Source organism: Bombina bombina, chromosome 2 (genome assembly GCF_027579735.1).
Source record: "Bombina bombina isolate aBomBom1 chromosome 2, aBomBom1.pri, whole genome shotgun sequence".
Taxonomy (NCBI): Eukaryota; Metazoa; Chordata; class Amphibia; order Anura; family Bombinatoridae; genus Bombina; species Bombina bombina.
This window is the reverse complement of record NC_069500.1, coordinates 987280952-987306547: the sequence shown is the minus strand read 5'-3', so window position 1 is coordinate 987306547 and position 25596 is coordinate 987280952. Positions and strand designations below refer to the sequence as shown.

Sequence of the window (25596 nt, the reverse complement as noted above, 5' to 3'; positions counted from 1 at the left end):
GCAGCTAAGTTTGTATTTATTTTAACTAGGTAGATTAGTTAGTAAATAGATATTAACTATATACTAGCTACCTAGTTAAAATAAATACAAATTGAGGACTTCTTGCGACTTGGATGAAGACTTCTCCCGGCTTCGTTGAGGATGGATGTCCGGTCTTCAAAAACTGTAAGTGGATCTTTGGGGGTTAGTGTAAGGTTTTTTTTAAGGGTTTATTGGGTGGGTTTTATTTTTAGATAGGGTTTGGGAGGAAAAAGAGCTAAAAGCTCTTTTAAGAGCAATGCTCATCCAAATGCCCTTTTCAGACAATGGGGAGCTTAGGTTTTTTTAGATAAGATTTTATTTGGGGGTTTGGTTGTGTGGGTGGTGGGTTTTACTGTTGGGGGGTTGTTTGTATTTTTTTTTTTACTGGTAAAAGAGCTGATTTATTTGGGGCAGTGCCCCGCAAAAGTCCCTTTTAAGGGCTATTGGCAGTTTAGTTTAGGCTAGGGTTTTTTTATTTTGGGGGGGGCTTTTTATTTTGATAGGGCAACTAGATCAGGTGTAATTAGTTTAAATATTTGATAATTTCATTTTTATTTTGTGTAATTTAGTGTTTGTTTTTTGTAATTTAGTTAATTGTATTTAATTAATGTAATTTATTTAATTGTAGTGTAAGGTTAGGTGTTAGTATAAGACAGGTTAGGTTTTATTTTACATGGTATATTTGTATTTATTTTAACTAGGTAGCTAGTAAATAGTTAATAACTATTTACTAACTATTCTACCTAGTTAAAATAAATACAAACCTAGCTGTGAAATAAAAATAAAACCTAAGATAGCTACAATGTAACTATTAGTATTTAGTTTTAAATAGGAATTAGTTAGGTAATGATAGTAATTTTTATTTAGATTTATTTTAATTATATTAAAGTTAGGGGTGTTAGGGTTAGACTTAGGGTTAGGTTTAGGGGTTAATAACTAGTATAGTGGCGGCGATTTTGGGGGCAGCAGATTAGGGGGTTAATAACAGTAATGTAGGTTGCGGCGATGTTAGGGACAGCAGATTTAGGGGTTAATAGGTTTATTATAGTGTCGGCGATGTCCGGAGCGGCAAATTAGGGGTTAATAATTTTAGTGTTTGCGATGCGGGAGGGCCTCGGTTTAGGGGTTAATAGGTAGTTTATGGGTGTTAGTGTACTTTGTAACACTTTAGTTATGAGTTTTATGGTACAGCTTTGTAGCGTAAAACCCATAACTACTGACTTTCAGTTTATGGTATGGATCTTGTAGTTATAGGCTGTACCGCTCACTTTTTGGCCGGACAGGTAAACTCGTAATACCGGCGCTATAGAAGTCCCATTGAAAAAGGACTTTTTGAAAGCTGCGGTAGTTAGGTTACGGTACAGTTATACCTGCAAGACTCGTAATAGTGAAAAAGAGCCATAACGCTGCTTTTTCACTCATAATGCAAAACTCGTAATCTAGCCGATTGTCTGCACACATCAATATATAGACCTCCATTAAGCCTATAGTGACTACTGCAATTCTTTGTATTATGTGAATACTGTAATGTTTTGCATTATATATAGAAATTCAAATCAAGCATATTAATTTTTCCAGTGTGGCATTTTCCATTGTACATAGTATGTGGCAGTCTAACTTATGGAAACTGAAAATCTTATAAAACTGTGTAATGGATTTAAATGCAATTGTAGTAACCACATATGCTTGTGTAAAGAAATATGCTGAATTTAATAACGATTATACTACTTTTTCAAATTAAATAAAATAAATAACAGTATAAGTACCTTATATAGTACACTAATTTGTTAAACATGTTCAAAAGGCCTTGTTAAGTTTGAATCATTTTTAATAATGGATTTTACAATGTTTTTTTACTGTTCATTAAGGATTTTCAAGACTAATCACATTTAATAAAAGAGATTATAATAATTTTGACGTCTTAATTTAATTTGGCCATATTATAATCAAGTATTGTGTTTTCCTTTATAGGAATAGTCATACTCTTCTTTTGCTTATACAATATAACATGTTAACTTGTAGAGATAACAGAGATCCCTGTTGGTAAATATTTCAAAAGACAAAGGTCCAGATTACGAGTTTTGCATTAGAGGCTATGTGGTGCTAATGAGCAGTTTTGTCTCACCGCTCACTTACCTGCAGCGCTGGTATTACGAGTTTTCAGAAACCCGTTGTTAAAAGACAAGAAGTGAGCGTTGAGCAAAATTTTGCTCATTACCGCACTCCAATACCAGCGATGCTTAAGACAGCGGTGAGCTGGTCGTACCTGCTTGTGCACGATTTCCCCATAGGAATCAATGGGGAGAGCCGGCTGAGAAAAGTCTAACACCTGCAAAAAAGCAGCCTAAAACTCCATAATGCAGCCCCATTGATTCCTATGGGAAAATAAAAGTTATGTCTACACCTAACACCCTAACATGAACCCCGAGTCTAAACACCCCTAATCTTACACTTATTAACCCTAATCTGCCACCCCTGACATCGCCGACACCTACATTATAAATAGTAACCCCTAATCTGCCGCTCCGGACACCACCGCCACCTACATTATATGTATTAACCCCTAATCTGCTGCCCCCAACATCGCCAACACCTACATACTATTTCTTAACCCCTAATCTGCCGCCCCCAATGTCTACGCAACCTACCTACATTTATTAATCCCTAACCTGCCGCCCCCAACGTCGCCGCCACTATATTACAGTTATTAACCCCTAAACCTAAGTCTAACCCTAACACCCCCTAACTTAAATATAATGACAATAAATCTAAATAAATATTACTATGATTAACTAAATTATTCCTATTTAAAACAAAATACTTACCTGTAAAATAAACCCTAAGATAGCTACAATATAACTAATAGTTACATTGTAGCTATAATAGGGTTTATTTTTATTTTACAGGCAACTTTGTATTTATTTTAACTAGGTACAATAGTTATTAAATAGTTATTAACTATTTAATAACTACCTAGCTAAAATAAATACAAAAGTACCTGTAAAATAAAACCTAACCTAAGTTACACTAACATCTAACACTACACTACAATTAAATAAACTAACTAAATTAAATACAATTACCTAAATTAAGTTAAATTAGCTAAAGTACAAAAAAATCCCACTAAATTACAGAAAATAATAAACAAATTACAGATATTTAAACTACTCTAATCTAATAGCCCTATTAAAATAAAAAAGCCTCCCTAAAATAAAAAAAAACCCCTAGCCTAAACTAAACTACCAATAGCCCTTAAAAGGGTCTTTTGTGGGGCATTGCCCCAAAGTAATCAGCTCTTTTACCTGTAAAAAAATACAAACAACCCCCCCAACAGTAAAACCCACCACTAACACAACAAACCACCCAAATAAAATGCTATCTAAAAAAACCTAAGCTCCCCATTGCCCTGAAAAGGGCATTTGGATGGGCATTGCCCTTAAAAGGGCAGTTAGCTCTATTGCAGCCCAAAGTCCCTAACCTAAAAATAAAACTCACCCAATACACCCTTAAAAAAACCTAACACTAACCCCCTGAAGATTGACTTACCGGGAGAAGTCTTCATCCAAGCCGGGCCGAAGTCCTCAACGAAGCCGAGAGAAGTCTTCATCCAAGCCGGGAGAAGTGGTCCTATAGACGGGCAGAAGTCTTCATCCAGACGGCATCTTCTATCTTCATCCATCCGACGCGGAGCGGGTCCATCTTCAAGACATCCGACGTGAAGCATCCTCTTCATCCGACAACTAAAGCTGCATGAAGATACCTTTAAGTGACGTCATCCAAGATGGTGTCCCTTAGATTCCGATTGGCTGATAGAATTCTATCAGCCAATCAGAATTAAGGTACAAAAAATCCTATTGGCTGATGCAATCAGCCAATAGGATAGAAGTTCAATCCTATTGGCTGATCCAATCAGTCAATAGGATTGAGCTCACATTCTATTGGCTGTTCCAATCAGCCAATAGAATGCGAGTTCAATCCTATTGGCTGATTGGATCAGCCAATAGGATTGAACTTAAATCCTATGGGCTGATTGCATCAGCCAATAGGATTTTTTTCTACCTTAATTCCGATTGGCTGATAGAATTCTATCAGCCAATCGGAATCTAAGGGACGCCATCTTGGATGACATCACTTAAAGGTACCTTCATTCAGCTTTATTCGTCGGATGAAGAGGATGCTCCGTGTCGGATGTCTTGAAGATGGACCTGCTCCGCGCCGGATGGATGAAGATAGAAGATGCCGTCTGGATGAAGACCTCTGCCCATCTGGAGGACCACTTCGCCTGGCTTGGATGAAGACTTCTCCCGGTAAGTCAATCTTCAGGGGGTTAGTGTTAGGTTTTTTTTAAGGGTGTATTGGGTGGGTTTTACTTTTAGGTTAGGGACTCTGGGCTGCAATAGAGCTAACTGCCCTTTTAAGGGCAATGCCCATCCAAATGTCCTTTTTAGGGCAATGGGGAGCTTAGGTTTTTTGATTACTTTGGGGCAATGCCCCACAAAAGGCACTTTTAAGGGATATTGGTAGTTTAGTTTAGGCTAGGGTTTTTTTTATTTTGGGGGAGCTTTTTTATTTTAATAGGGCTATTAGATTAGGTGTAATTAGTTTAAATATCTGTAATTTGTTTATTATTTTCTGTAATTTAGTGGGGGGGGATTGTACTTTAGCTAATTTAATTTAGGTAATTGTATTTCATTTAGTTAATTTATTTAATTGTAGTGTAGTGTTAGGTGTTAGTGTAACTTAGGTTAGGTTTTATTTTAGAGGTACTTTTGTATTTATTTTAGCTAGGTAGTTATTAAATAGTTAATAACTATTTGGTAACTATTCTACCTAGTTAAAATAAATACAAACTTGCCTGTAAAATAAAAATAAACCCTAAGATAGCTACAATGTAACTATTAGTTATTTTGTAGCTATCTTACGGTTTATTTTACAGGTAAGTATTTAGTTTTAAATAGAAATAATTTAGTTAATGATAGTAATATTTATTTAGATTTATTGTAATTATATTTAAGTTAGGGGGTGTTAGGGTTAATAACTTTAATATAGTGGCGGCGACATTGGGGGCGGCAGGTTAGGGGTTAATAAATGTAGGTAGGTTGCGGCGACATTGGGGGCAGCAGATTAGGGGTTAATAAATAGTATTTAGGTGTCAGCGATGTTGGGGCAGCAGATTAGGGGTTAATACATATAATGTAGGTGGTGGCGGTGTCCGGAGCGGCAGATTAGGGATTAATAATTATAATGTAGGTGTCGGCCATGTCGGGGGTGGCAGATTAGGGGTTAATAAATATAATGTAGGTGTCGGCGATGTTGGGGACAGCAGATTAGGGGTTCATAAATATAATGTAGGTGGCGGCGGTGTCCGGAGCGGCAGATTAGGGGGTTACAATTTTTATTATGGTGTTTGCGATGCGGGAGGGCCTCAGTTTAGGGGTTAATAGGTAGTTTATGGGTGTTAGTGTACTTTTTAGCACTTTAGTTATGAGTTTTATGTTAAGGCGTTGTACCATAAAACTCATAACTACTGACTTTTAAATGCGTTAGGACTCTTGACGGGGTAGGGTTTACCACTCACTTTTTGGCCTCCCAGGACAGACTCGTAATATCAGCGGTATGAAAGTCCCATAGAAAAAAGACTTTACGAAGTTTATATAAGTCGTTTTGCGGTAAGGCAAAAGAAGTGTGCGGTGTCGCTAAACCTTCAAGACTCGTAATACCAGCGGGCGTAAAAAAGCAGTGTTAGGACCTCTTAATGCTGCTTTTTTACCCTAATGCACAACTCGTAATCTAGTCGATTATAAGCAGCACCTTTGCTATTGAAATAGACCCTTCTATATTTGTATTTCAAAATGTTTATAATTTGCTCAGTTCAACAATTCTGCAATGTGTATTAAAAATATGTGGCAGGTGAGTTGATAGACATGAGATAGAATACAATTACTGATTTTATTTGTGCTATTATACAGCTATAATAGAATATTGCCTGTATTCAGTATTGTTTGTGAATTTTACTATCAGCAACTAAAGTATCCTTGTGTAACCTGACCATTAAAAAGAAAATATTAATTTAAAACATCCCTGACAATCCTAACTCTTGTATCATTTCCTTTTTTTTTTTTTCGTTGTGACATAAAAAGAAATAAAATGTCAGACACCAATGAGATCACCATCAATGTCCTTCTCCTGGGAAAGACCAAAAGTGGTAAGAGTTCACTTGGAAATAGCTTGCTGGGCAGTTACGAATTTGAAAGCCAATTTTTCCCACGCTCAGTGACCAAGGAGTGCCGACTCTGCAGAATCCGCATACCTCAATTTGCTCGCAGGATGGGAGCAGAGTTGTGTCTGAAACTGCAGGTGCTGGATACACCAGGTTCACCTCACAGCAGCCTGAACCAGGAAGAGATGAAGCAAAGCGTGAAGAGAAGCCTAGCCGAGCAATTTTCAGACGGGTTACATATGGCCTTACTTGTTCTGAGGGCTGACATACCCCACTGTGAAGAAGATAACCAGCACACTGTCAAATTAGCAGAGGTAATTCATGTAATAAGATGAGTAATTTATACCAGTTTTTTTTTCTTTAAGGATGAGCAAATCCTTTCTCTTTATGCTTTGTATGCACCAATTTTCCTGAGAAACTAAAAAAGAAAAACTGATAAGCTTGGATGAGTTGTTTGTACTGCAAGTGAATGCTTTCCAATTCATTACAAAGCCCTCCAGCATTAAATAGTTTAATCTCTAATCCCAAATCACTATATCTGCCTTCAATAAACTTTAAAAAATGGATAAAATTGATAATTGCAAACAGATGAAACAGCTAATATAAGCATTACTTTCCTTATTTCCAACAAGGCCAAGTTAGGTTAGGCTATTCACACACATCCTGTCAAAAGCTATTAAGGTCGGTGCTGGAGAAAGTGCTGGAATAGTTTTAGACCAATTATGTAAGCTTTTATGTTGTAAGAGGGCGGTTTGCAAATATTTTTCCCAGAATTAAAGAAGGTGAATTTCCAATTGTAAGACAGAAAAGTAATATTCTTGCATTTAGAAGTGGTCACTCTACTTTTTAGATAGAAGCTATGGTAGCTATTGGTAGCTCTAAAACCTTTAAAGCTAAAAAAAAAATGTCATAGTTAACCTTTAAAACTAAAAAAAAATGTCAAAGTTAACCTTTAAAACTAAAAAAAAATGTCATAGTTGGCTAGGTAATTATTTTGTGTTTACCCGTGTTTGGGTTGTCTGCCTTTCCATATAACCATAAACCTTTAGCGACATTAATGACAAAGTTACATTAACTTTAAGGAAACATAGTAAACCCATTGTAATGTATTTACTATCTATTTTGCTTTCAACTAAAGTAATTTGCCTTGGGAAAATGCTTACAGGGCCTAAGTATCCCTTTAATCTGCCAAACTATTGTGTGAGAAAGAAAATGGAAGAGAAACACTTGGGGCCTGATTATCAAAAGCTCGGCAGCATGGAGAGAAATCACTTAAAATATTTGGGGGGTTTCCAAGCAATATATTACAATGTATGTGTCTCTCCTTCAGTTACAGAAATCTGCATAGCTAGATAAACAATTTGGAAGCTAACAGTTTTTTGAAGGACCTCTCAGTACTGATGAGACTGCTTAGATTATCTCATAAAACAGAACTTTAGATAACCGGGCCCTTGGTGAGAGCAAGAGCGGGAAAGAAACAGAATGGGTGAGATCAAGGAAGTAGATAAAAAGGAAAGAAGTAAAAAAGAGTGTGAGAGACCAAAGGAGAATGAGTAAGAGAGAGTGAAGAAAGGGTACCATGAAAAAAAGAGAGTGATGACAAAAGGAGGGGTGGAGTTGGAATTTAATGAGAGAGAATGTGGAGGAGAGCAGCAAAAAACATAATTTATGTAAGAACTTACCTGATAAATTCATTTCTTTCATATTAGCAAGAGTCCATGAGCTAGTGACGTATGGGATATACATTCCTACCAGGAGGGGCAAAGTTTCCCAAACCTCAAAATGCCTACAAATACACCCCTCACCACACCCACAATTCAGTTTAACGAATAGCCAAGAAGTGGGGTGATAAAAAAGTGTGAAAGCATATAAAATAAGGAATTGGAATAATTGTGCTTTATACAAAATCATAACCACCACAAAAAAAGGGCGGGCCTCATGGACTCTTGCTAATATGAAAGAAATGAATTTATCAGGTAAGTTCTTACATAAATTATGTTTTCTTTCATGTAATTAGCAAGAGTCCATGAGCTAGTGACGTATGGGATAATGATTACCCAAGATGTGGATCTTTCCACACAAGAGTCACTAGAGAGGGAGGGATAAAATAAAGACAGCCAATTCCTGCTGAAAATAATCCACACCCAAAATAAAGTTTAACGAAAAAACATAAGCAGAAGATTCAAACTGAAACCGCTGCCTGAAGTACTTTTCTACCAAAAACTGCTTCAAAAGAAGAAAATACATCAAAATGGTAGAATTTAGTAAAAGTATGCAAAGAGGACCAAGTTGCTGCTTTGCAAATCTGATCAACCGAAGCTTCATTCCTAAACGCCCAGGAAGTAGAAACTGACCTAGTAGAATGAGCTGTAATTCTCTGAGGTGGAGTTTTACCCGACTCAACATAGGCAAGAAGAATTAAAGATTTCAACCAAGATGCCAAAGAAATGGCAGAAGCTTTCTGGCCTTTTCTAGAACCGGAAAAGACAACAAATAGACTAGAAGTCTTTCGGAAAGATTTAGTAGCTTCAACATAATATCTCAAAGCTCTAACAAAATCCAAAGAATGCAACGATTTCTCCTTAGAATTCTTAGGATTAGGACATAATGAAGGAACCACAATTTCTCTACTAATGTTGTTGGAATTCACAACTTTAGGTAAAAATTCAAAAGAAGTTCGCAACACCGCCTTATCCTGATGAAAAATCAGAAAAGGAGACTCACAAGAAAGAGCAGATAATTCAGAAACTCTTCTGGCAGAAGAGATGGCCAAAAGGAACAAAACTTTCCAAGAAAGTAATTTAATGTCCAATGAATGCATAGGTTCAAACGGAGGAGCTTGAAGAGCCCCCAGAACCAAATTCAAACTCCAAGGAGGAGAAATTGACTTAATGACAGGTTTTATACGAACCAAAGCTTGTACAAAACAATGAATATCAGGAAGAATAGCAATCTTTCTGTGAAAAAGAACAGAAAGAGCAGAGATTTGTCCTTTCAAGGAAATTGCGGACAAACCTTTATCTAAACCATCCTGAAGAAACTGTAAAATTCTCGGTATTCTAAAAGAATGCCAAGAAAAATGATGAGAAATACACCAAGAAATATAAGTCTTCCAGACTCTATAATATATCTCTCTAGATACAGATTTACGAGCCTGTAACATAGTATTAATCACAGAGTCAGAAAAACCTCTTTGACGAAGAATCAAGCGTTCAATCTCCATACCTTTAAATTTAAGGATTTCAGATCCTGATGGAAAAAAGGACCTTGTGACAGAAGGTCTGGTCTTAACGGAAGAGTCCACGGTTGGCAGGAGGCCATCAGGACAAGATCCACATACCAAAACCTGTGAGGCCATGCCGGAACTACCAGCAGAACAAACGAGCATTCCTTCAGAATCTTGGAGATTACTCTTGGAAGAAGAACTAGAGGCGGAAAGATATAGGCAGGATGATACTTCCAAGGAAGTGATAATGCATCCACTGCTTCCGCCTGAGGATCCCGGGATCTGGACAGATACCTGGGAAGTTTCTTGTTTAGATGGGACGCCATCAAATCTATTTCTGGAAGTTCCCACATTTGAACAATCTGAAGAAATACCTCTGGGTGAAGAGACCATTCGCCCGGATGCAACGTTTGGCGACTGAGATAATCCGCTTCCCAATTGTCTACATCTGGGATATGAACCGCAGAGATTAGACAGGAGCTGGATTCCGCCCAAACCAAAATTCGAGATACTTCTTTCATAGCCAGAGGACTGTGAGTCCCTCCTTGATGATTGATGTATGCCACAGTTGTGACATTGTCTGTCTGAAAACAAATGAACGATTCTCTCTTCAGAAGAGGCCAAAACTGAAGAGCTCTGAAAATTGCACGGAGTTCCAAAATATTGATCGGTAATCTCACCTCCTGAGATTCCCAAACTCCTTGTGCCGTCAGAGATCCCCACACAGCTCCCCAACCTGTGAGACTTGCATCTGTTGAAATTACAGTCTAGGTCGGAAGCACAAAAGAAGCCCCCTGAATTAAACGATGGTGATCTGTCCACCACGTTAGAGAGTGTCGAACAATCGGTTTTAAAGATATTAATTGAGATATCTTTGTGTAATCCTTCCACCATTGATTCAGCATACAAAGCTGAAGAGGTCGCATGTGAAAACGAGCAAAGGGGATCGCGTCCGATGCAGCAGTCATAAGACCTAGAATTTCCATGCATAAGGCTACCGAAGAGAATGATTGTGACTGAAGGTTTCGACAAGCTGCAATCAGTTTTAGACGTCTCTTGTCTGTTAAAGACAGAGTCATGGACACTGAATCTATCTGGAAACCCAGAAAGGTTACCCTTGTCTGAGGAATCAATGAACTTTTTGGTAAATTGATCCTCCAACCATGATCTTGAAGAAACAACACAAGTCGATTCGTATGAAATTCTGCTAAATGTAAAGACTGAGCAAGTACCAAGATATCGTCCAAATAAGGAAATACCACAATACCCTGTTCTCTGATTACAGACAGAAGGGCACCGAGAACCTTTGTAAAAATTCTTGGAGCTGTAGCTAGGCCAAACGGCAGAGCCACAAACTGGTAATGCTTGTCCAGAAAAGAGAATCTCAGGAACTGAAAATGATCTGGATGAATCGGAATATGCAGATATGCATCCTGTAAATCTATTGTGGACATATAATTCCCTTGCTGAACAAAAGGCAAGATAGTCCTTACAGTTACCATCTTGAACGTTGGTATCCTTACATAACGATTCAATATTTTTAGATCCAGAACTGGTCTGAAGGAATTCTCCTTCTTTGGTACAATGAAGAGATTTGAATAAAACCCCATCCCCTGTTCCTGAACTGGAACTGGCATAATTACTCCAGTCAACTCTAGATCTGAAACACAATTCAGAAATGCTTGAGCTTTTACTGGATTTACTGGGACACGGGAAAGAAAAAATCTCTTTGCAGGAGGTCTCATCTTGAAACCAATTCTGTACCCTTCTGAAACAATGTTCTGAATCCAAAGATTGTGAACAGAATTGATCCAAATTGAAAAAACGTAACCTGCCCCCTACCAGCTGAGCTGGAATGAGGGCCGCACCTTCATGTGGACTTAGAAGCAGGCTTTGCCTTTCTGGCTGGCTTGGATTTATTCCAGATTGGAGATGGTTTCCAAACTGAAACTGCTCCTGAGGATGAAGGATCAGACTTTTGTTCTTTGTTGAAATGAAAGGAACGAAAACGATTATTAGCCCTGTTTTTACCTTTAGATTTTTTATCCTGTGGTAAAAAAGTTCCTTTCCCACCAGTAACAGTTGAAATAATAGAATCCAACTGAGAACCAAATAATTTGTTACCCTGGAAAGAAATGGAAAGTAGAGTTGATTTAGAAGCCATATCAGCATTCCAAGTCTTAAGCCATAAAGCTTTTCTAGCTAAAATAGCTAGAGACATAAACCTGACATCAACTCTGATAATATCAAAGATGGCATCACAGATAAAATTATTAGCATGCTGAAGAAGAATAATAATATAATGAGAATCATGATGTGTTACTTGTTGCGCTAAAGTTTCCAACCAAAAAGTTGAAGCTGCAGCAACATCAGCCAAAGATATAGCAGGTCTAAGAAGATTACCTGAACACAGATAAGCTTTTCTTAGAAAGGATTCAATTTTCCTATCTAAAGGATCCTTAAACGAAGTACCATCTGACGTAGGAATAGTAGTACAACAGCTGGAGGAATAGCTACCAAAAGTTTACAGCAGATACACTTAGCTTTGGTAGATCCAGCACTAGACAGCGATTTTCCTGTAGTATCTTCTGACTCAGATGCAACGTGAGACATCTTGCAATATGTAAGAGAAAAAACAACATATAAAGCAAAATTGATCAAATTCCTTAAATGACAGTTTCAGGAATGGGAAAAAATGCCAAAGAACAAGCTTCTAGCAACCAGAAGCAATGAAAAATGAGACTTAAATAATGTGGAGACAAAAGCGACGCCCATATTTTTTAGCGCCAAATAAGACGCCCACATTATTTGGCGCCAAAATGCGGAACGCCGACATTTTTGGCGCAAAATAACGTCAAAAAATGACGCAACTTCCGGCGACACGTATGACGCCGGAAACGGAAAAGAATTTTTGCGCCAAAAAAGTCTGCGCCAAGAATGACGCAATAAAATGAAGCATTTTCAGCCCCCGCAAGCCTAACAGCCCACAGGGAAAAAGAGTCAAATTTTTTGAAGGTAAGAAAAAAATGATTAAATCAAATGCATTATCCCAAATATGAAACTGACTGTCTGAAAAATAAGGAAAGTTGAACATTCTGAGTCAAGGCAAATAAATGTTTGAATACATATATTTAGAACTTTATAAACAAAGTGCCCAACCATAGCTTAGAGTGTCACAGAAAATAAGATTTACTTACCCCAGGACACTCATCTACATGTTTGTAGAAAGCCAAACCAGTACTGAAACGAGAATCAGCAGAGGTAATGGTATATATAAAAGTATATCATCGATCTGAAAAGGGAGGTAAGAGATGAATCTCTACGACCGATAACAGAGAACCTATGAAATAGACCCCGTAGAAGGAGATCACTGCATTCAAATAGGCAATACTCTCCTCACATCCCTCTGACATTCACTGCACGCTGAGAGGAAAACCGGGCTCCAACTTGCTGCGGAGCGCATATCAACGTAGAATCTAGCACAAACTTACTTCACCACCTCCATCGGAGGCAAAGTTTGTAAAACTGAATTGTGGGTGTGGTGAGGGGTGTATTTGTAGGCATTTTGAGGTTTGGGAAACTTTGCCCCTCCTGGTAGGAATGTATATCCCATACGTCACTAGCTCATGGACTCTTGCTAATTACATGAAAGAAAAAAATGACTGCATTAAATGGCAAGAACGGAGAGAGGGACAATGAGCCTGATCAAGTGTGCTAACCTGATATGTAAATTATTATTATTATTATTCTTTATTTATAAAGCGCCAACAGATTCCGCAGCGCTGTTCATAGGTAACAAAGATAAAAGGACAGTACAATATGAGACACCAGACAAAATTTAACAAACAAATACAGGAGGAATTGGCAGGGCCGGCTCAACCATGGGACCAAGTGGGTCCAAGGGACCCAGGCAGCACTTGACAAGGGGCAGCACTTTATTGACTAATTGTTATTATATGGGGCGTTATTGTAATCTTGGACCCAGGTAGCACAATGTCTTGAGCCGGCCCTGGGAATTGGGAGCCCTGTTCCAGTGGGAACTTACAATCTAAATCGATAGGATGGTGAGAAACAGGAGGTGGGGACTGCAAAGGTGGGAATGATGTTAGTCTGAAGTTAGATGAGGGCAACTATTAGGCAAGTGGAATTCATTAGTTACTGATGCTTCCCTGAACAAGAAGGTCTTTAGGGAGCGTTTAAAGGAGGAGAAGTTGGGGGAAAGTCTGACAGCTCAAGGAAGTGCGTTCCAGAGAGTTGGTGCCGCACGAGAGAAGTCCTGTAGTCTAGCATGAGAGGAAGTGATGGTAGAAGAGGCAAGAAGTAGATCGTTGTTGGATCTTAGGGGACGGGCTGGAGTATATTTGTTGATGAGTGAGGACAGGTATGGGGGGGCTGCATTGGTAAGGGCTTTGTAGGTCAGAGTGAGAATTTTGAATTTAATTCTGCTGTGAATGGGGAGCCAGTGAAGGGACTCACAGAGGGGTGCGGCAGATACAGAGCGTCGGCAGAGGTGGATTAGCCTAGCAGAGGCATTTAGGATGGATTGAAGGGGGGAGAGGTGGGAGAGAGGAAGGCCAGTTAGTCGGTTGTTATAGTAGTCAAGACGGGAAATTACTAGGGAATGGATTAGCTGTTTAGTAGTTTCAGCACTCACAAAAGGACGAATTTTGGAGATATTGCGTAGGTGATTGCGACAGGATGAAGAGAGCGATTGGATGTGGGGTATGAAGGACAGATTGGAGTCAAGTGTAACTCCTAGGCAGCGGACTTGGGGTGATGGGGAGATAGTGGTGTCACCGACAGTGATAGTAAAGTAGAATTAGTTGGGGGGATTAGAAGAAGCTCAGTCTTGGACATGTTGATTTTTAGGTGGTGAGAGGCCATCCAGGAAGAAATGCCAGATAAGCAGTTGCTGATGTGGGAAAGGACAGAAGGAGAGAGTGCATCTGAGTATCATCAGCATAGAGGTGATAGTTGAAGCCATGGCTACTAATAAGTTTACCCAGTGAGGAAGTATAAATAGAGAGGAGTAGAGGGCCTAGAACAGAGCCTTGAGGTACTCCAACGGACAGAGGCAATGGAGAGGATGAGTCGCCAGCAAATGAGACAGAAAAGGACCTATTAGAGAGATAAGAGTGGAACCAGGATAGGGCAATGTCACAGAGCCCAAGGGAGCTGAGAGTCCGTAGGAGGAGGGGATGGTCAACAGTGTCAAAGGCAGCAGACAGGTCAAGTAAGATAAGTATAGAATAGTGGCCATTGTTTTTAGCAGAAAGAAGATCGTTAGTAACCTTGGTGAGGGCAGTCTCAGTTGAGTGTTGGGGACAGAAAACAGATTGCAGGGGGTCAAGCAATGAGTTGGAGGATAGGAAGTGTGTTAGGCGATCGAAAACTAGTTTTTCCAGGACTTTAGAAGCTAGCGGAAGTAGTGATATGGGGTGGTAGTTTGCAGGAGAATTGGGGTAGAGGGAGGGTTGTAAATATGATTATATCACATTTAAATGTTCTTCACATAGAAGAATATGTTCTATTTATTCATAAATACATATTATAGAAATATACACATATATATATATATATAAATATCAACTTAGAAATACATAGAACATATTTCCTTATGTGCAGAAAATTGGAATGTGAACTATTTACAGTAAATACACAGTATAACACTTTATTACATATGAATATTGCATAAATATGTTTTTACATGTTTTCATCTACTTAACTGCAAAGGGCTCCAATATATATATATATATATATATATATATATATATATATATATATATATATATATATATATATATATATATATATATATATATATATATATATATATATATTGTGTGTGTGTGTATTTATGTGTATATATGTCTGTAAATACATATATACACATATAAATACATCTGTACACACACATATATATGTGTGTGTATATATATATATATCCATATTTAGAGATATGTATGTATCTCAATGTTAAAGCCATTTGCCTTTTTTTCTAACACCAGAGACCTCATATCTTTGAACTAATAATTTTTTTTAATAATTTTTAGTAGATGGTGTCATTATGAGTGTAACTGTACTTTGTAATGCATTTTTGATGTGTTTTGTGACACTTTTTTGAATCAGTTAACCAGAGCTCAAGTGATTGCGTTTACTTTCAACTTGTAATATAAGCGGAAAACCCAATGCATGCAAACACCCCAGATAAACCCCTTTTCGCTCTAGCGTAACTGTTGGCGTTCCACTCGTAATCTAGTTCTAAATGTTTAAATATTACATTTTTTCTATATCATTTGCACAAAATATTTTTGTCTGTCCACAGTTGTATGTTTGTACTGAACTCATGCACAGTAAGTGATTGTTGTATTCTTTTGAATCACATGCAGTAGGTGTTTATGTTTATAAAAATCATCTATCCCAGAAATATAATGATTGAGTATTTTTTTTTTTATTTTACCTTTCCGAATGATTTTGTTTATATGTTCATTAACATAACATTTCAAACATGGAGGGCTAAACTGATTATTTCTCTATAGTGATTACATCTAGAATTTCTAATAGCAGATCTAAAAGAAAGCTTAAAATTGTTTTTTGTATATGGTTTAAACACACCTCCAAAGAAGAGTATTTGTATATAAAGTTGACTTGTGAACCCATTTTACCTGTATTATAAATGGATTAAATAAAGCCTAGATTACATTCTTGTTTTTTGTGAAAAATTTTTGACCCAATATGTCATTTTAAAATTCTGATCCTTGACAATCACTACTTAAGTCCCATTTTCACATTATCAGATAGCTTCAGACTATAAAAACATACCACATACTTAAGAGTGGATATTTTCTGCGTCTAGTGTAACCCAGCAAAAATTATTTTAAAATATGACTTTTAAGGTTGTTAGACCTAGTAGAGCACATACAACTTTTTTTAAAATGTTTCCCCTTTAGCAAAAACCTTAAAACATCTTATAAGCAACTAATAGAATCAAATAATGAGTTAAGTACATAGCCTTTTTGTAGGACAATTTTAACCCTACGCTGCTAAACATTTCAATGTCCCCAAATGGTGGAATTTCAGGAATAGTTTGGATTTTGGAATATTTGTATTTGCATTCGTAAAATGAGACAGCTTGGAGAGGGGATGGGACAAGTGTAAACAACAATATCTTATAGGCAATATTTACATTTCATAATACAGCTTATGCAGCCTAAAGGTAGTTTAATATCACTTTTAATACTCTTGTATTCATAGTATCATTAGTAAGATAGTACAGTACTGTAATCAAAAAGGCAACAGTTGTTTTCAATAAATGTAGACGAGCATTTGCATTTTAGTACACACTAAAAAAAAGTATTCAGTTTGTGTGTGACTTACTGTGGGGAAAAATTCTAGTTTTCAAGAACTTTAGTTACAACAAATATATGAATAAAAAAGGGATTTTGGAATTCCAGATTTAGGGATTTGTGTGTGTGTATATATACTGTGTGTGTGTATATATATATATATATATATATATATATATATATATATATATATATATATATATATATATATATATATATATATATATATATATATATATATATATATATACAGTGGGTGTATATATATATCATATATATGTGGCAGAATTTCTTATTTTTTTTGTTAGAACATATGCTTCTTTAAATTGGCTTTTATTAAAGCATATGTGCATGTGAGTGTGCTTTCTGGGAAATAATATATACAAATGAGTAAAAGTATCCCCTCGAACCATCACTGATTGAAGGTATAATTGCTTTTTTTATAATTTGCCTTTTACAGAACGATTGCATATTCCAGATTCTTTTCAAACAAAATTGAAATAGCACACTAGACTGGAACCTCATTTTTAAAATAAAACTCTAAATATGATTTACACTCTTTAAAGCTGACATTGACAGTTAATGAAATCTGCTGAGAAAAAAAAAAACATAGAGAAAAATCTCAGTTCATTACATAATTTTGTCTTCAAAATCGAAAAAATTTGAATTTTAAGTGCCTACTAGTACTTATACACCTGCCCTGCATCACTTTGTTCTTCCCAAGGGAGATTTGTCTGACTCCTACTGGCCAATGTAAAATATTTTTTTCAGGATGCCTGTAGTAAATGTAAAGCAGATAAACACTGTTAAAGGGGCATTAAAGGAACAATCTAGTCAAAATTAAACTTCCATGATTCAGATAGGGCATGCAACGTTAAACAACTTTCCAATTCAATTTTATCATCAAGTTTGCTTTGTTCTCTTGGTATTCTTATCTCAGTGCATTTTAACAGTTTTTCACAGCTAGACAGCACTAGTTCATTTGTGTCTTATAGATAATATTGTGCTCACTCCCTTGGCGTTATTTATGAGTCAGAGCTGATTGGCTAAACTGCAAGTCTGTCAAAAAACTTTAATGAGGGGGCAGTCTGCAGAGGCTTAGATACACGGTAATCACAGAGGTAAAAAGTATATTAATATAACTGTGTTGGTTATGCAAAACTGAGGAATAGGTAATAATAAAGGGATTATCTATCTTTTTAAACATTACAAATTCTGAAGTAGACCTACTCTTTAAACTCTAAACTTATCCCATCAATGTTTAGCGAAGCAAAATAAAAAAATATTGTGCTTTTTAAATCCCAAACAGAAAGTGAGGTGCCTCTGCAATACTTATGTATGGGTTTATATAACATGTTACAGAAGTTCAATTTCATCTGTTCCTAGTAAGCCACAGAAAAGGAGACCAGGAATACAAAGGACCTGAAGATTTAAAGGTCTCTGGGCTCATGAGATTATTAAACAATAATTGCCAGTACTTCTATTTCCCTGGTGAAATTATCTAAAGCCACTTTTTACCCTAAAAACAGGGTGTCTCGCAAAGGGGCGTATTCTACATTTTCATATTGGGAGGAGATGCATACGTTACAAAAATTGGCAATAAAATTAGTATTTTGTAATTTTGTAAAATTCATACAAAATGAATTATTGAACCATTCACAGAAAAATATGCAGGAAACATTAAGATGCATAAAAAAATCGTAGTGAAATTCTTCACCAAAAATCGTATTATATCAAAAACGTAAAATTTGTACATAAATGACAAAGGAATAAGTCATTTTAACTATACACAGTGTAAATTGTAATTCAAACACACTGGAGGTGCATAAATCACTTAGAAATGTGTGCTTATAAGTACTAAATATGAAGTGTTATTGTTGTTTTTTCGTAAAATGAGCTGTACAAGTGCTTCCATGGGCGTATATGAAAGTGTCTCTCTAATCCCAATGTAATTCTGAAAAGCTTTTCGCAATAAAGATCTCATAGTTTTCTCTCGCAAACTAAAGGTTGGAGAGCCTTTTTTAAAACACTCAAAATCCATACCACCCATATAGAAAAACATATATATGAAAATATAGGCAATTGTAAGATACTATACACAGAAAGCAGCGTAATGTGATTTATATTGGCTGCAGGATTTAATTTTTAAATTGCCCCCCTGCTCACTGCTAACTTCGCTCCACAAAGCAAAGTGTCACTTTCCAGTGCGTTCCATTACTTTTTTTTTTTTTTTTTATTGAGGGTTAAAAATAAAAAGTCAAACATACAGGTATCTTACATGGATATAGATACAAACCTACATCCTTTATAACAATGGATTGTCACATAATTTGGTTATTGCAATTAATACGTAAAAGTGATAACACATAGTACAGCAGATTGTCAAAGAAATACCTGTTGTGTAATATATAAAATAACACGTCAACCCTCATGTTTTCCAACCTCCTTCAAATAGATAAGGCCACTTTTGGACCTCCAAAACTATTTTTTTTTTTGATAATTGGAGGATTATATTACTATAAGGCAACTTTTGGACCTTCAGAACACTATTAAAACACAGCAACAATGAATATAAATATATAAACAAGATCACCATCTACTATAATGACATGACAAAGTAGATCGGCAGCAAGTTAATTTTTTATTTTTTTTTAGGGAAAAGATAAAGTGCAGGCAACCCCTATTTTCAACTGCTAAAGCTAAGACAGACTGGATCCCCATATGAAAAATATTGGCCACCCATATGAAAAATATTGGCCACCCATATGAAAAATATTGGCCACTCTTGGACCAAAAATAATAATATATATTGTGATGGGTGGGAATAGTCAGGGACCATAAATAATATCAAACCTATGGGGCCACTCATGGTTCCTTGACTTATAGATAAATATATATATTAAGGAGTCAGAAGAAAGGGTCACGTTTGGAAAAAATATGTGAGTCTAACTAAGGGAAGCAATAATGGCTGTAATAAATAAGTCTCTAGCTACCCAAACCAGAGACTCAGTCAGTGTGTTGAAAATAGGGGAACAATAGCACCTCTTGTTTAGGCCACTATAGGGGTCTAAGGTTTAGAAAGGGGAGCACACTTTGACATCAAAAGCCAAACCATTATGAGCTGAGTTCCAGCAAAACAAGACTACGAGGCCCACAATTAAACCCAATCGAGTACGATCGGGTTGATTGACACCTCCCTGCTGGCGGCCAATTGGCCACGAATCTGCAGGGGGCGGCGAGCTGCTGGTGCAATGCTGAATATGGAGAGCGTATTGCTCTCCACATTCAGCGAGGTCTTCCAGACTTGATCCGCACTGTCGGATCAGGTCCGCAAGACCTTTGATAAATCGGCCTCTACATCTCAATAGACATATAGTATACCACTATTAAGCAAAACAGAACAATGTAGGGAGAGGAGCACACACTGGCTATAGGTTCATAGCTAGAATCCTATTAATATCATTCCCAGCATGCCTGACAGTTGCATAAGTAAGGCTGTAACTAGCGAGAAAAAGGAGTTTTATATCTATTAACTGTATAAATAGGGTAGGTTACAGTGCTATAGCTAACCAGGGGTACACGAAAACTAATATTATTATGTCAACTAATAACACAAGTAGGATAAACATCTACAGGTGAAACTCAAAAAATTAGATTACCGTGCAAAAGTTAACTGTGATGAATATGGCTTACAGTTCATGAAAACCCCAAATCCACAATCTCAGAAAATTAGAATATTGTGAAAAGGTGCAATATTCTAGGCTCAAAGTGTTCCACTCTAATAAGCTAATTAAGCCATAACCCCTGCAAAGGGTTCCTGAGCCTTTAAATGGTCTCTCAGTCTGGTTCAGTAGGAATCACAATCATGGGAAAGACTGCTGACCTGACAGTTGTGCAGAAAACCATCATTGACACCCTCCATAAGGAGGGAAAGCCTCAAAAGGTAATTGCAAAATAAGTTGGATGCTCCCAAAGTGCTGTATCAAAGCACATTAATAGAAAGTTATGTGGAAGGGAAAAGTGTGGAAGAAAAAGGTGCACAAGCAGCAGGGATGACCGCAGCCTGGAGAGGATAGTCAGGAAAAGGCCATTCAAAAGTGTTGGGGACTTTAACAAGGAGTGGACTGAGGCTGGAGTCAGTGCATCAAGAGCCACCACGCACAGACGGATCCTGGACATGGGCTTCAAATGTTGTATTCCTCTTGTCAAGCCATTCCTGAACAACAAACAACGTCAGAAGCGTCTTACCTGGGCTAAAGAAAAACAGACCTGGTCTGTTGCTCAGTGGTCCAAAGTCCTCTTTTCTGATGAGAGCAAATTTTGCATCTTATTTGGAAACCAAGGACCCAGACTATGGAGGAAGAATGGAGAGGCACACACAATGCAAGATGCTTGAAGTCCAGTGTTAAGTTTCCACAGTCTGTGTTGATTTGGGGAGCCATGTCATCTGCTGGTGTTGGTCCACTGTGCTTTATTTAGTCCAGGGTCAACGCTGCCGTCTACCAGGAGATTTTGGAGCACTTCATACTTTCTTCCGTAGACGTGCTCTATGGGGATGCTGACTTCATTTTCCAGCAGGACTTCGCACCTGCCCACACTGCCAAAAGCACCAAAACCTGGTTCAGTGACCATGGGATTACTGTGCTTGATTGGAAAGCAAACTCGCCTGACCTGAACCCCATAGAGAATCTATGGGGCATTGCCAAGAGAAAGATGAGAGTCATGAGACTGAACAATGCAGAAGAGCTGAAGGCCGCTATTGAAGCATTCTGGTTTTTCATAACACCTCAGCAGTGCCACAGGCTAATAGCTTCCATGCCACGCCACATTGAGGCAGTAATTGCTGCAAAAGGGGCCCAAACCAAGTACTGAGTACATACAGTATGCATGTTTATACTTTTCAGAGGTCCGATATTGTTCTATGTACAATCCTTGTTTTATTGATTGAATGTAATATTCTAATTTTCTGAGATTGTGGATTTGGGGTTTTCATCAGCTGTAAGCCATAATCATCACAATTATGACAAATCACGGCTTGAACTATCTTGCTTTGCATGTAATGAGTCTATCTCATATATTAGTTTCACCTTTTAAGTTGCATTAGTGAAATAAATGAACTTTTGCACGATATTCTAATTTTTCGAGTTTCACCTGTATAACTAGTCAGAAAATAGGTAGGTTTACTAGTTGAGAGGGTATAGTAACCAACTAATCAGTATCTAGTAAATTAGCTGCATCAGTAGGGTAGGCAATGATTCTGAAAGGTAATGTGATAAGATATAAGATACTGGTAATATAGTAGAATATTTTAACAAATTACAACACCAAGTGGTAGTGTAAAGATAAAAAGGCACAGCTATACGTGAGCATCCAGTACAAACATTAACCCTCACTCTTAGCTCTATTTTTTATTTAGGTTATAATTAAGTAGCTCAGTGGATGATAGTGGATCCTTATCTAGAGTCACCTGGGAGTGAGATCACATTATGAAACAGTAGTTGTGGGTAACCTCTGAGTACTTAAAAGTGTGTTAAAAAACTGAACAGTGGTGCTTTAAACTAGTTACACACATAAACATGTCACGCTACCTCGGCCGCAGGCAGCACAACAGCCATGATTAATGCAGTTTAGTCAGCACCTGAAACTATCATTTATAGTAAGAATTAAAACATGACACTAAGAGGTATTGATTCAACTCTGCTCAAATCAAGTAAACACTAAACTATTAAGGTATAACCCAAGGCGCCTACCCTAAGGAGGCTAGGTGTATGAAAATGTAAAATCTAATTATGATTTAAACTCCAGTGTGGTCTAAAAATGTTTTAATACATAAATAAAAATATTTTGCAGATAAAACAAATATACATACAATGCTTCAAGTAAATATACAATGCTTCATGGATCCATGATAAATAACAGATAGAATAAAATCGAAGTCGAATAAGATAAAACAATAAAACAATAAAATATAGAGGTAATACAATAATGATTGAGCAATAATATACAATACTATATTATACAATAGCAGCGAAAGAAGTGGTTGCGGACAATCTTGTTGTGAATTCTCTGATGGAATTCTAAGATGAATTAAATGTGAGGAGAAAAAAGTTAAAAATGTGTGAAAAAAAGTGTGAAAAAAAACTCCTCAAAATAAAGTGTGTGGGTGAAAAAACTTCAAACTGTGATCCAAAAGAATTCAAAAAATTTTTTTATAATCCTAAAAAATATAATCCAAAAAAATATATATATATCTTCCACAAAAGTGTAGTCTGATCCAAAATCGATACAAATGTTGAAAATAAGAGTGTCAGCAATGTCTCAATAGAAATTGGTGTATAAAAATTGGTGTATAAAAAGATATAATGTCAGTGTTCCATTATTCCTAAAGATCCTTATCCTCAAAAAAAGGTCTTCAATCCAATAAAAAATGAGTGCAAAAAAAATAAAAAATGAATGCAAAAACAAAAATAAAAAAATGAAAAACAGGGAACAATAACCTGTGGAGAGAGAAGAAAAAAATATAGTGTAGATTGTCCTAAATGTTCAGCAAATAATGAAATAAGGCTTACCAGTTCTGGTCAACGCGTTTCGGCCCGTGCTAGGCCTTTCTCAAGACTGGTTTTGGTATACTGGTGGCGGCCTTATATAGTTTGTTTAACCGGAAGTGATTTGTTGTTCACTTCCGGTTTTGCCGAATTTGCTATCTTGTTTTGGGGCTAAATCTAGTTAAAGTTCTTTGTAGTTTACTTATTTTGGTGTGGAGTTATGGTAAATTGCTTCCTAAGTTTAACATTTGTTGTTAAGGAGGATTCTTTTGTTATTAGCCCTTGCCTAATACCTCCGTGGGTAACGTGACGTCACTTCCGGTCTAGGTAATTTTTACGATCGGTTTTGTAGATCGTGTATTCGAATTAGGTATGTATTTCAATGGGAGTCGGGGAATCTATATTTTTCTTATTTCCTTACCAAATTGTGTTTCTTAATGCTGGTAAACATAGGTCCGTGATCGGACCGACCTGATTGGTCATGACGTCACGGCCTCGGGTTGGCGCCTTTGATTGGTTCTGAAAGGTGGGTTTGCCTAATCTTGCCTTACTATTGGTGTGTGAATAGCCGTAATTATAATAGTATTATGTTTCCTTGAACTATTTGGATATGAGGATTGCATTCATCCTAGTATAATGGTATTGTCTAATATTGATCTTCTAGGGGCTTTTTTTCTTTTTTTGTGCGATCCTAAAAATAGATATCTTAGTATAACTTTCGTTTCTATTTGTTCATAATAAAAATTTTTATTCCCAACTGTAATGTTTGAGACTGTCAGTAAATGTTCGAGATTGTCAATGAACATAGCTTTTTAGCATATTATTCATATGTTTTTTTACGAAAGATGGACTTTGGTTATTGGCGTAACAGGGGAGGGTAATTGTATCTTCTATTCTCTTTCTAATAGTGAGAGACATATGTTTTTTTACGAAAGATGGACTTTGGTTATCGGCGTAACAGGGGAGGGTAGTTGTATCTTCTATTCTCTTTCTAATAGTGAGAGACATAAAGGTCTGGGTGCTTCTGAAATTTAATTTAGTGGTTTTAAATTTTCTTCTTTAAAGAGGTTTCTTTTTTATATATAGGATACCTTTTCCTAGTTTCATTAGTACCTTTTTGGTGATGTAAAATCGGAATGTTATCATACTATCTACTTGTAGGATTAGATGGAATAAAGGAGAGGAATGAGTACTTACCCTAAATAGATAGGGATATGTGTATTGACCTAAATGAATAGTTTTATACACGTATTAATAAATTGAATAGTTAATCCTTTCCTATAAGGAGATTAATGTTCCCTATAGGACTTAGGGGACGTCAAGATATAGGGACTTGTAGCGGAATTTGGGTTTGGGTCTCATAGGAGTGTAACCATGTCAACTTTTGATCGTTACCCTCATTTTGTATTTTTTGGATGTTTCTTATCAAGGTTTGAATCATAAGGTGTAATTTGAAAAAGAGAGTCTTTGGTCAAAGGGGATTAGTTTTCTAAGGTATCTGTTTTTAATTTGAAATTTCTACTTTAGTAAAAGCCTATTGAGAGGGGTTGGTTTGGTCACAGAAGCTTCAATTTGTGGTTGGTCTTTTTTTCAATTCAGAATGTCTGGTATATAGAGTCTGTTTTCAATTTGAAATTTCTACTTTAGTAGAAACCTTTTGAGAGGGGTTAATTTGGTCAGGAAGATTCATTTTGTTGTGGATCTATTTTCGATTCAGAATCTCTGATGTGGTTAGACCATGTTGAAAAGGTGCGACAAGTCTTCTTTGTTATTAAGACCTCTTGGGTATAGACAATCTAGGTTGAAGATCCACCTGGATTCTGCTGTGAGGAGTCTTTTTTCATGGTTCCCTCCTCTCCAATCCTTTTTGATCTTTTGTATCCCTAGAAAGGTAAGTTCTTTGGTGTTGCCTTTGTGTTTATCTACAAAGTGTTTGTATAACGGTGTGTCTACATTTAGTTTTTCGATCTGTAGCAGATGTTCTCGCATCCTATCCTTCAGGGTTCTAGAAGTTTGGCCCACATATTGTAGGCCACATGAGCATTGGAGCATGTATATAATGCCCTTGTCTTGGCATCTGATTAGATCCTTGATCTTATGTGTTTCCTTGGTGTTGTGGCAAATGAAGGATGATGCTTTTATACCGTGTTTACAAGACTTGCATGATATGCACGGAAAGAATCCTTTAAGTTCTTTTCCAAACACATTTGTAACTCTGGCGGTCTTTTTCTTCGGTAT

At 36.8% G+C, this 25596-nt stretch overlaps 1 protein-coding gene across 1 annotated transcript in view; it reads left to right on the top strand.

Annotated features, from left to right (window-relative positions):
* The first annotated feature begins 6168 nt into the window (after positions 1 to 6168).
* Positions 6169 to 25596, top strand: part of GIMD1 (GIMAP family P-loop NTPase domain containing 1) — an 84276-nt gene continuing 64848 nt past the window's right edge. Inside the window, exon 1 of the mRNA XM_053700802.1 lies at positions 6169 to 6555. Within this exon, the coding sequence (XP_053556777.1) occupies positions 6169 to 6555 (387 nt within the window). The remainder of the gene's footprint in view (positions 6556 to 25596) is intronic.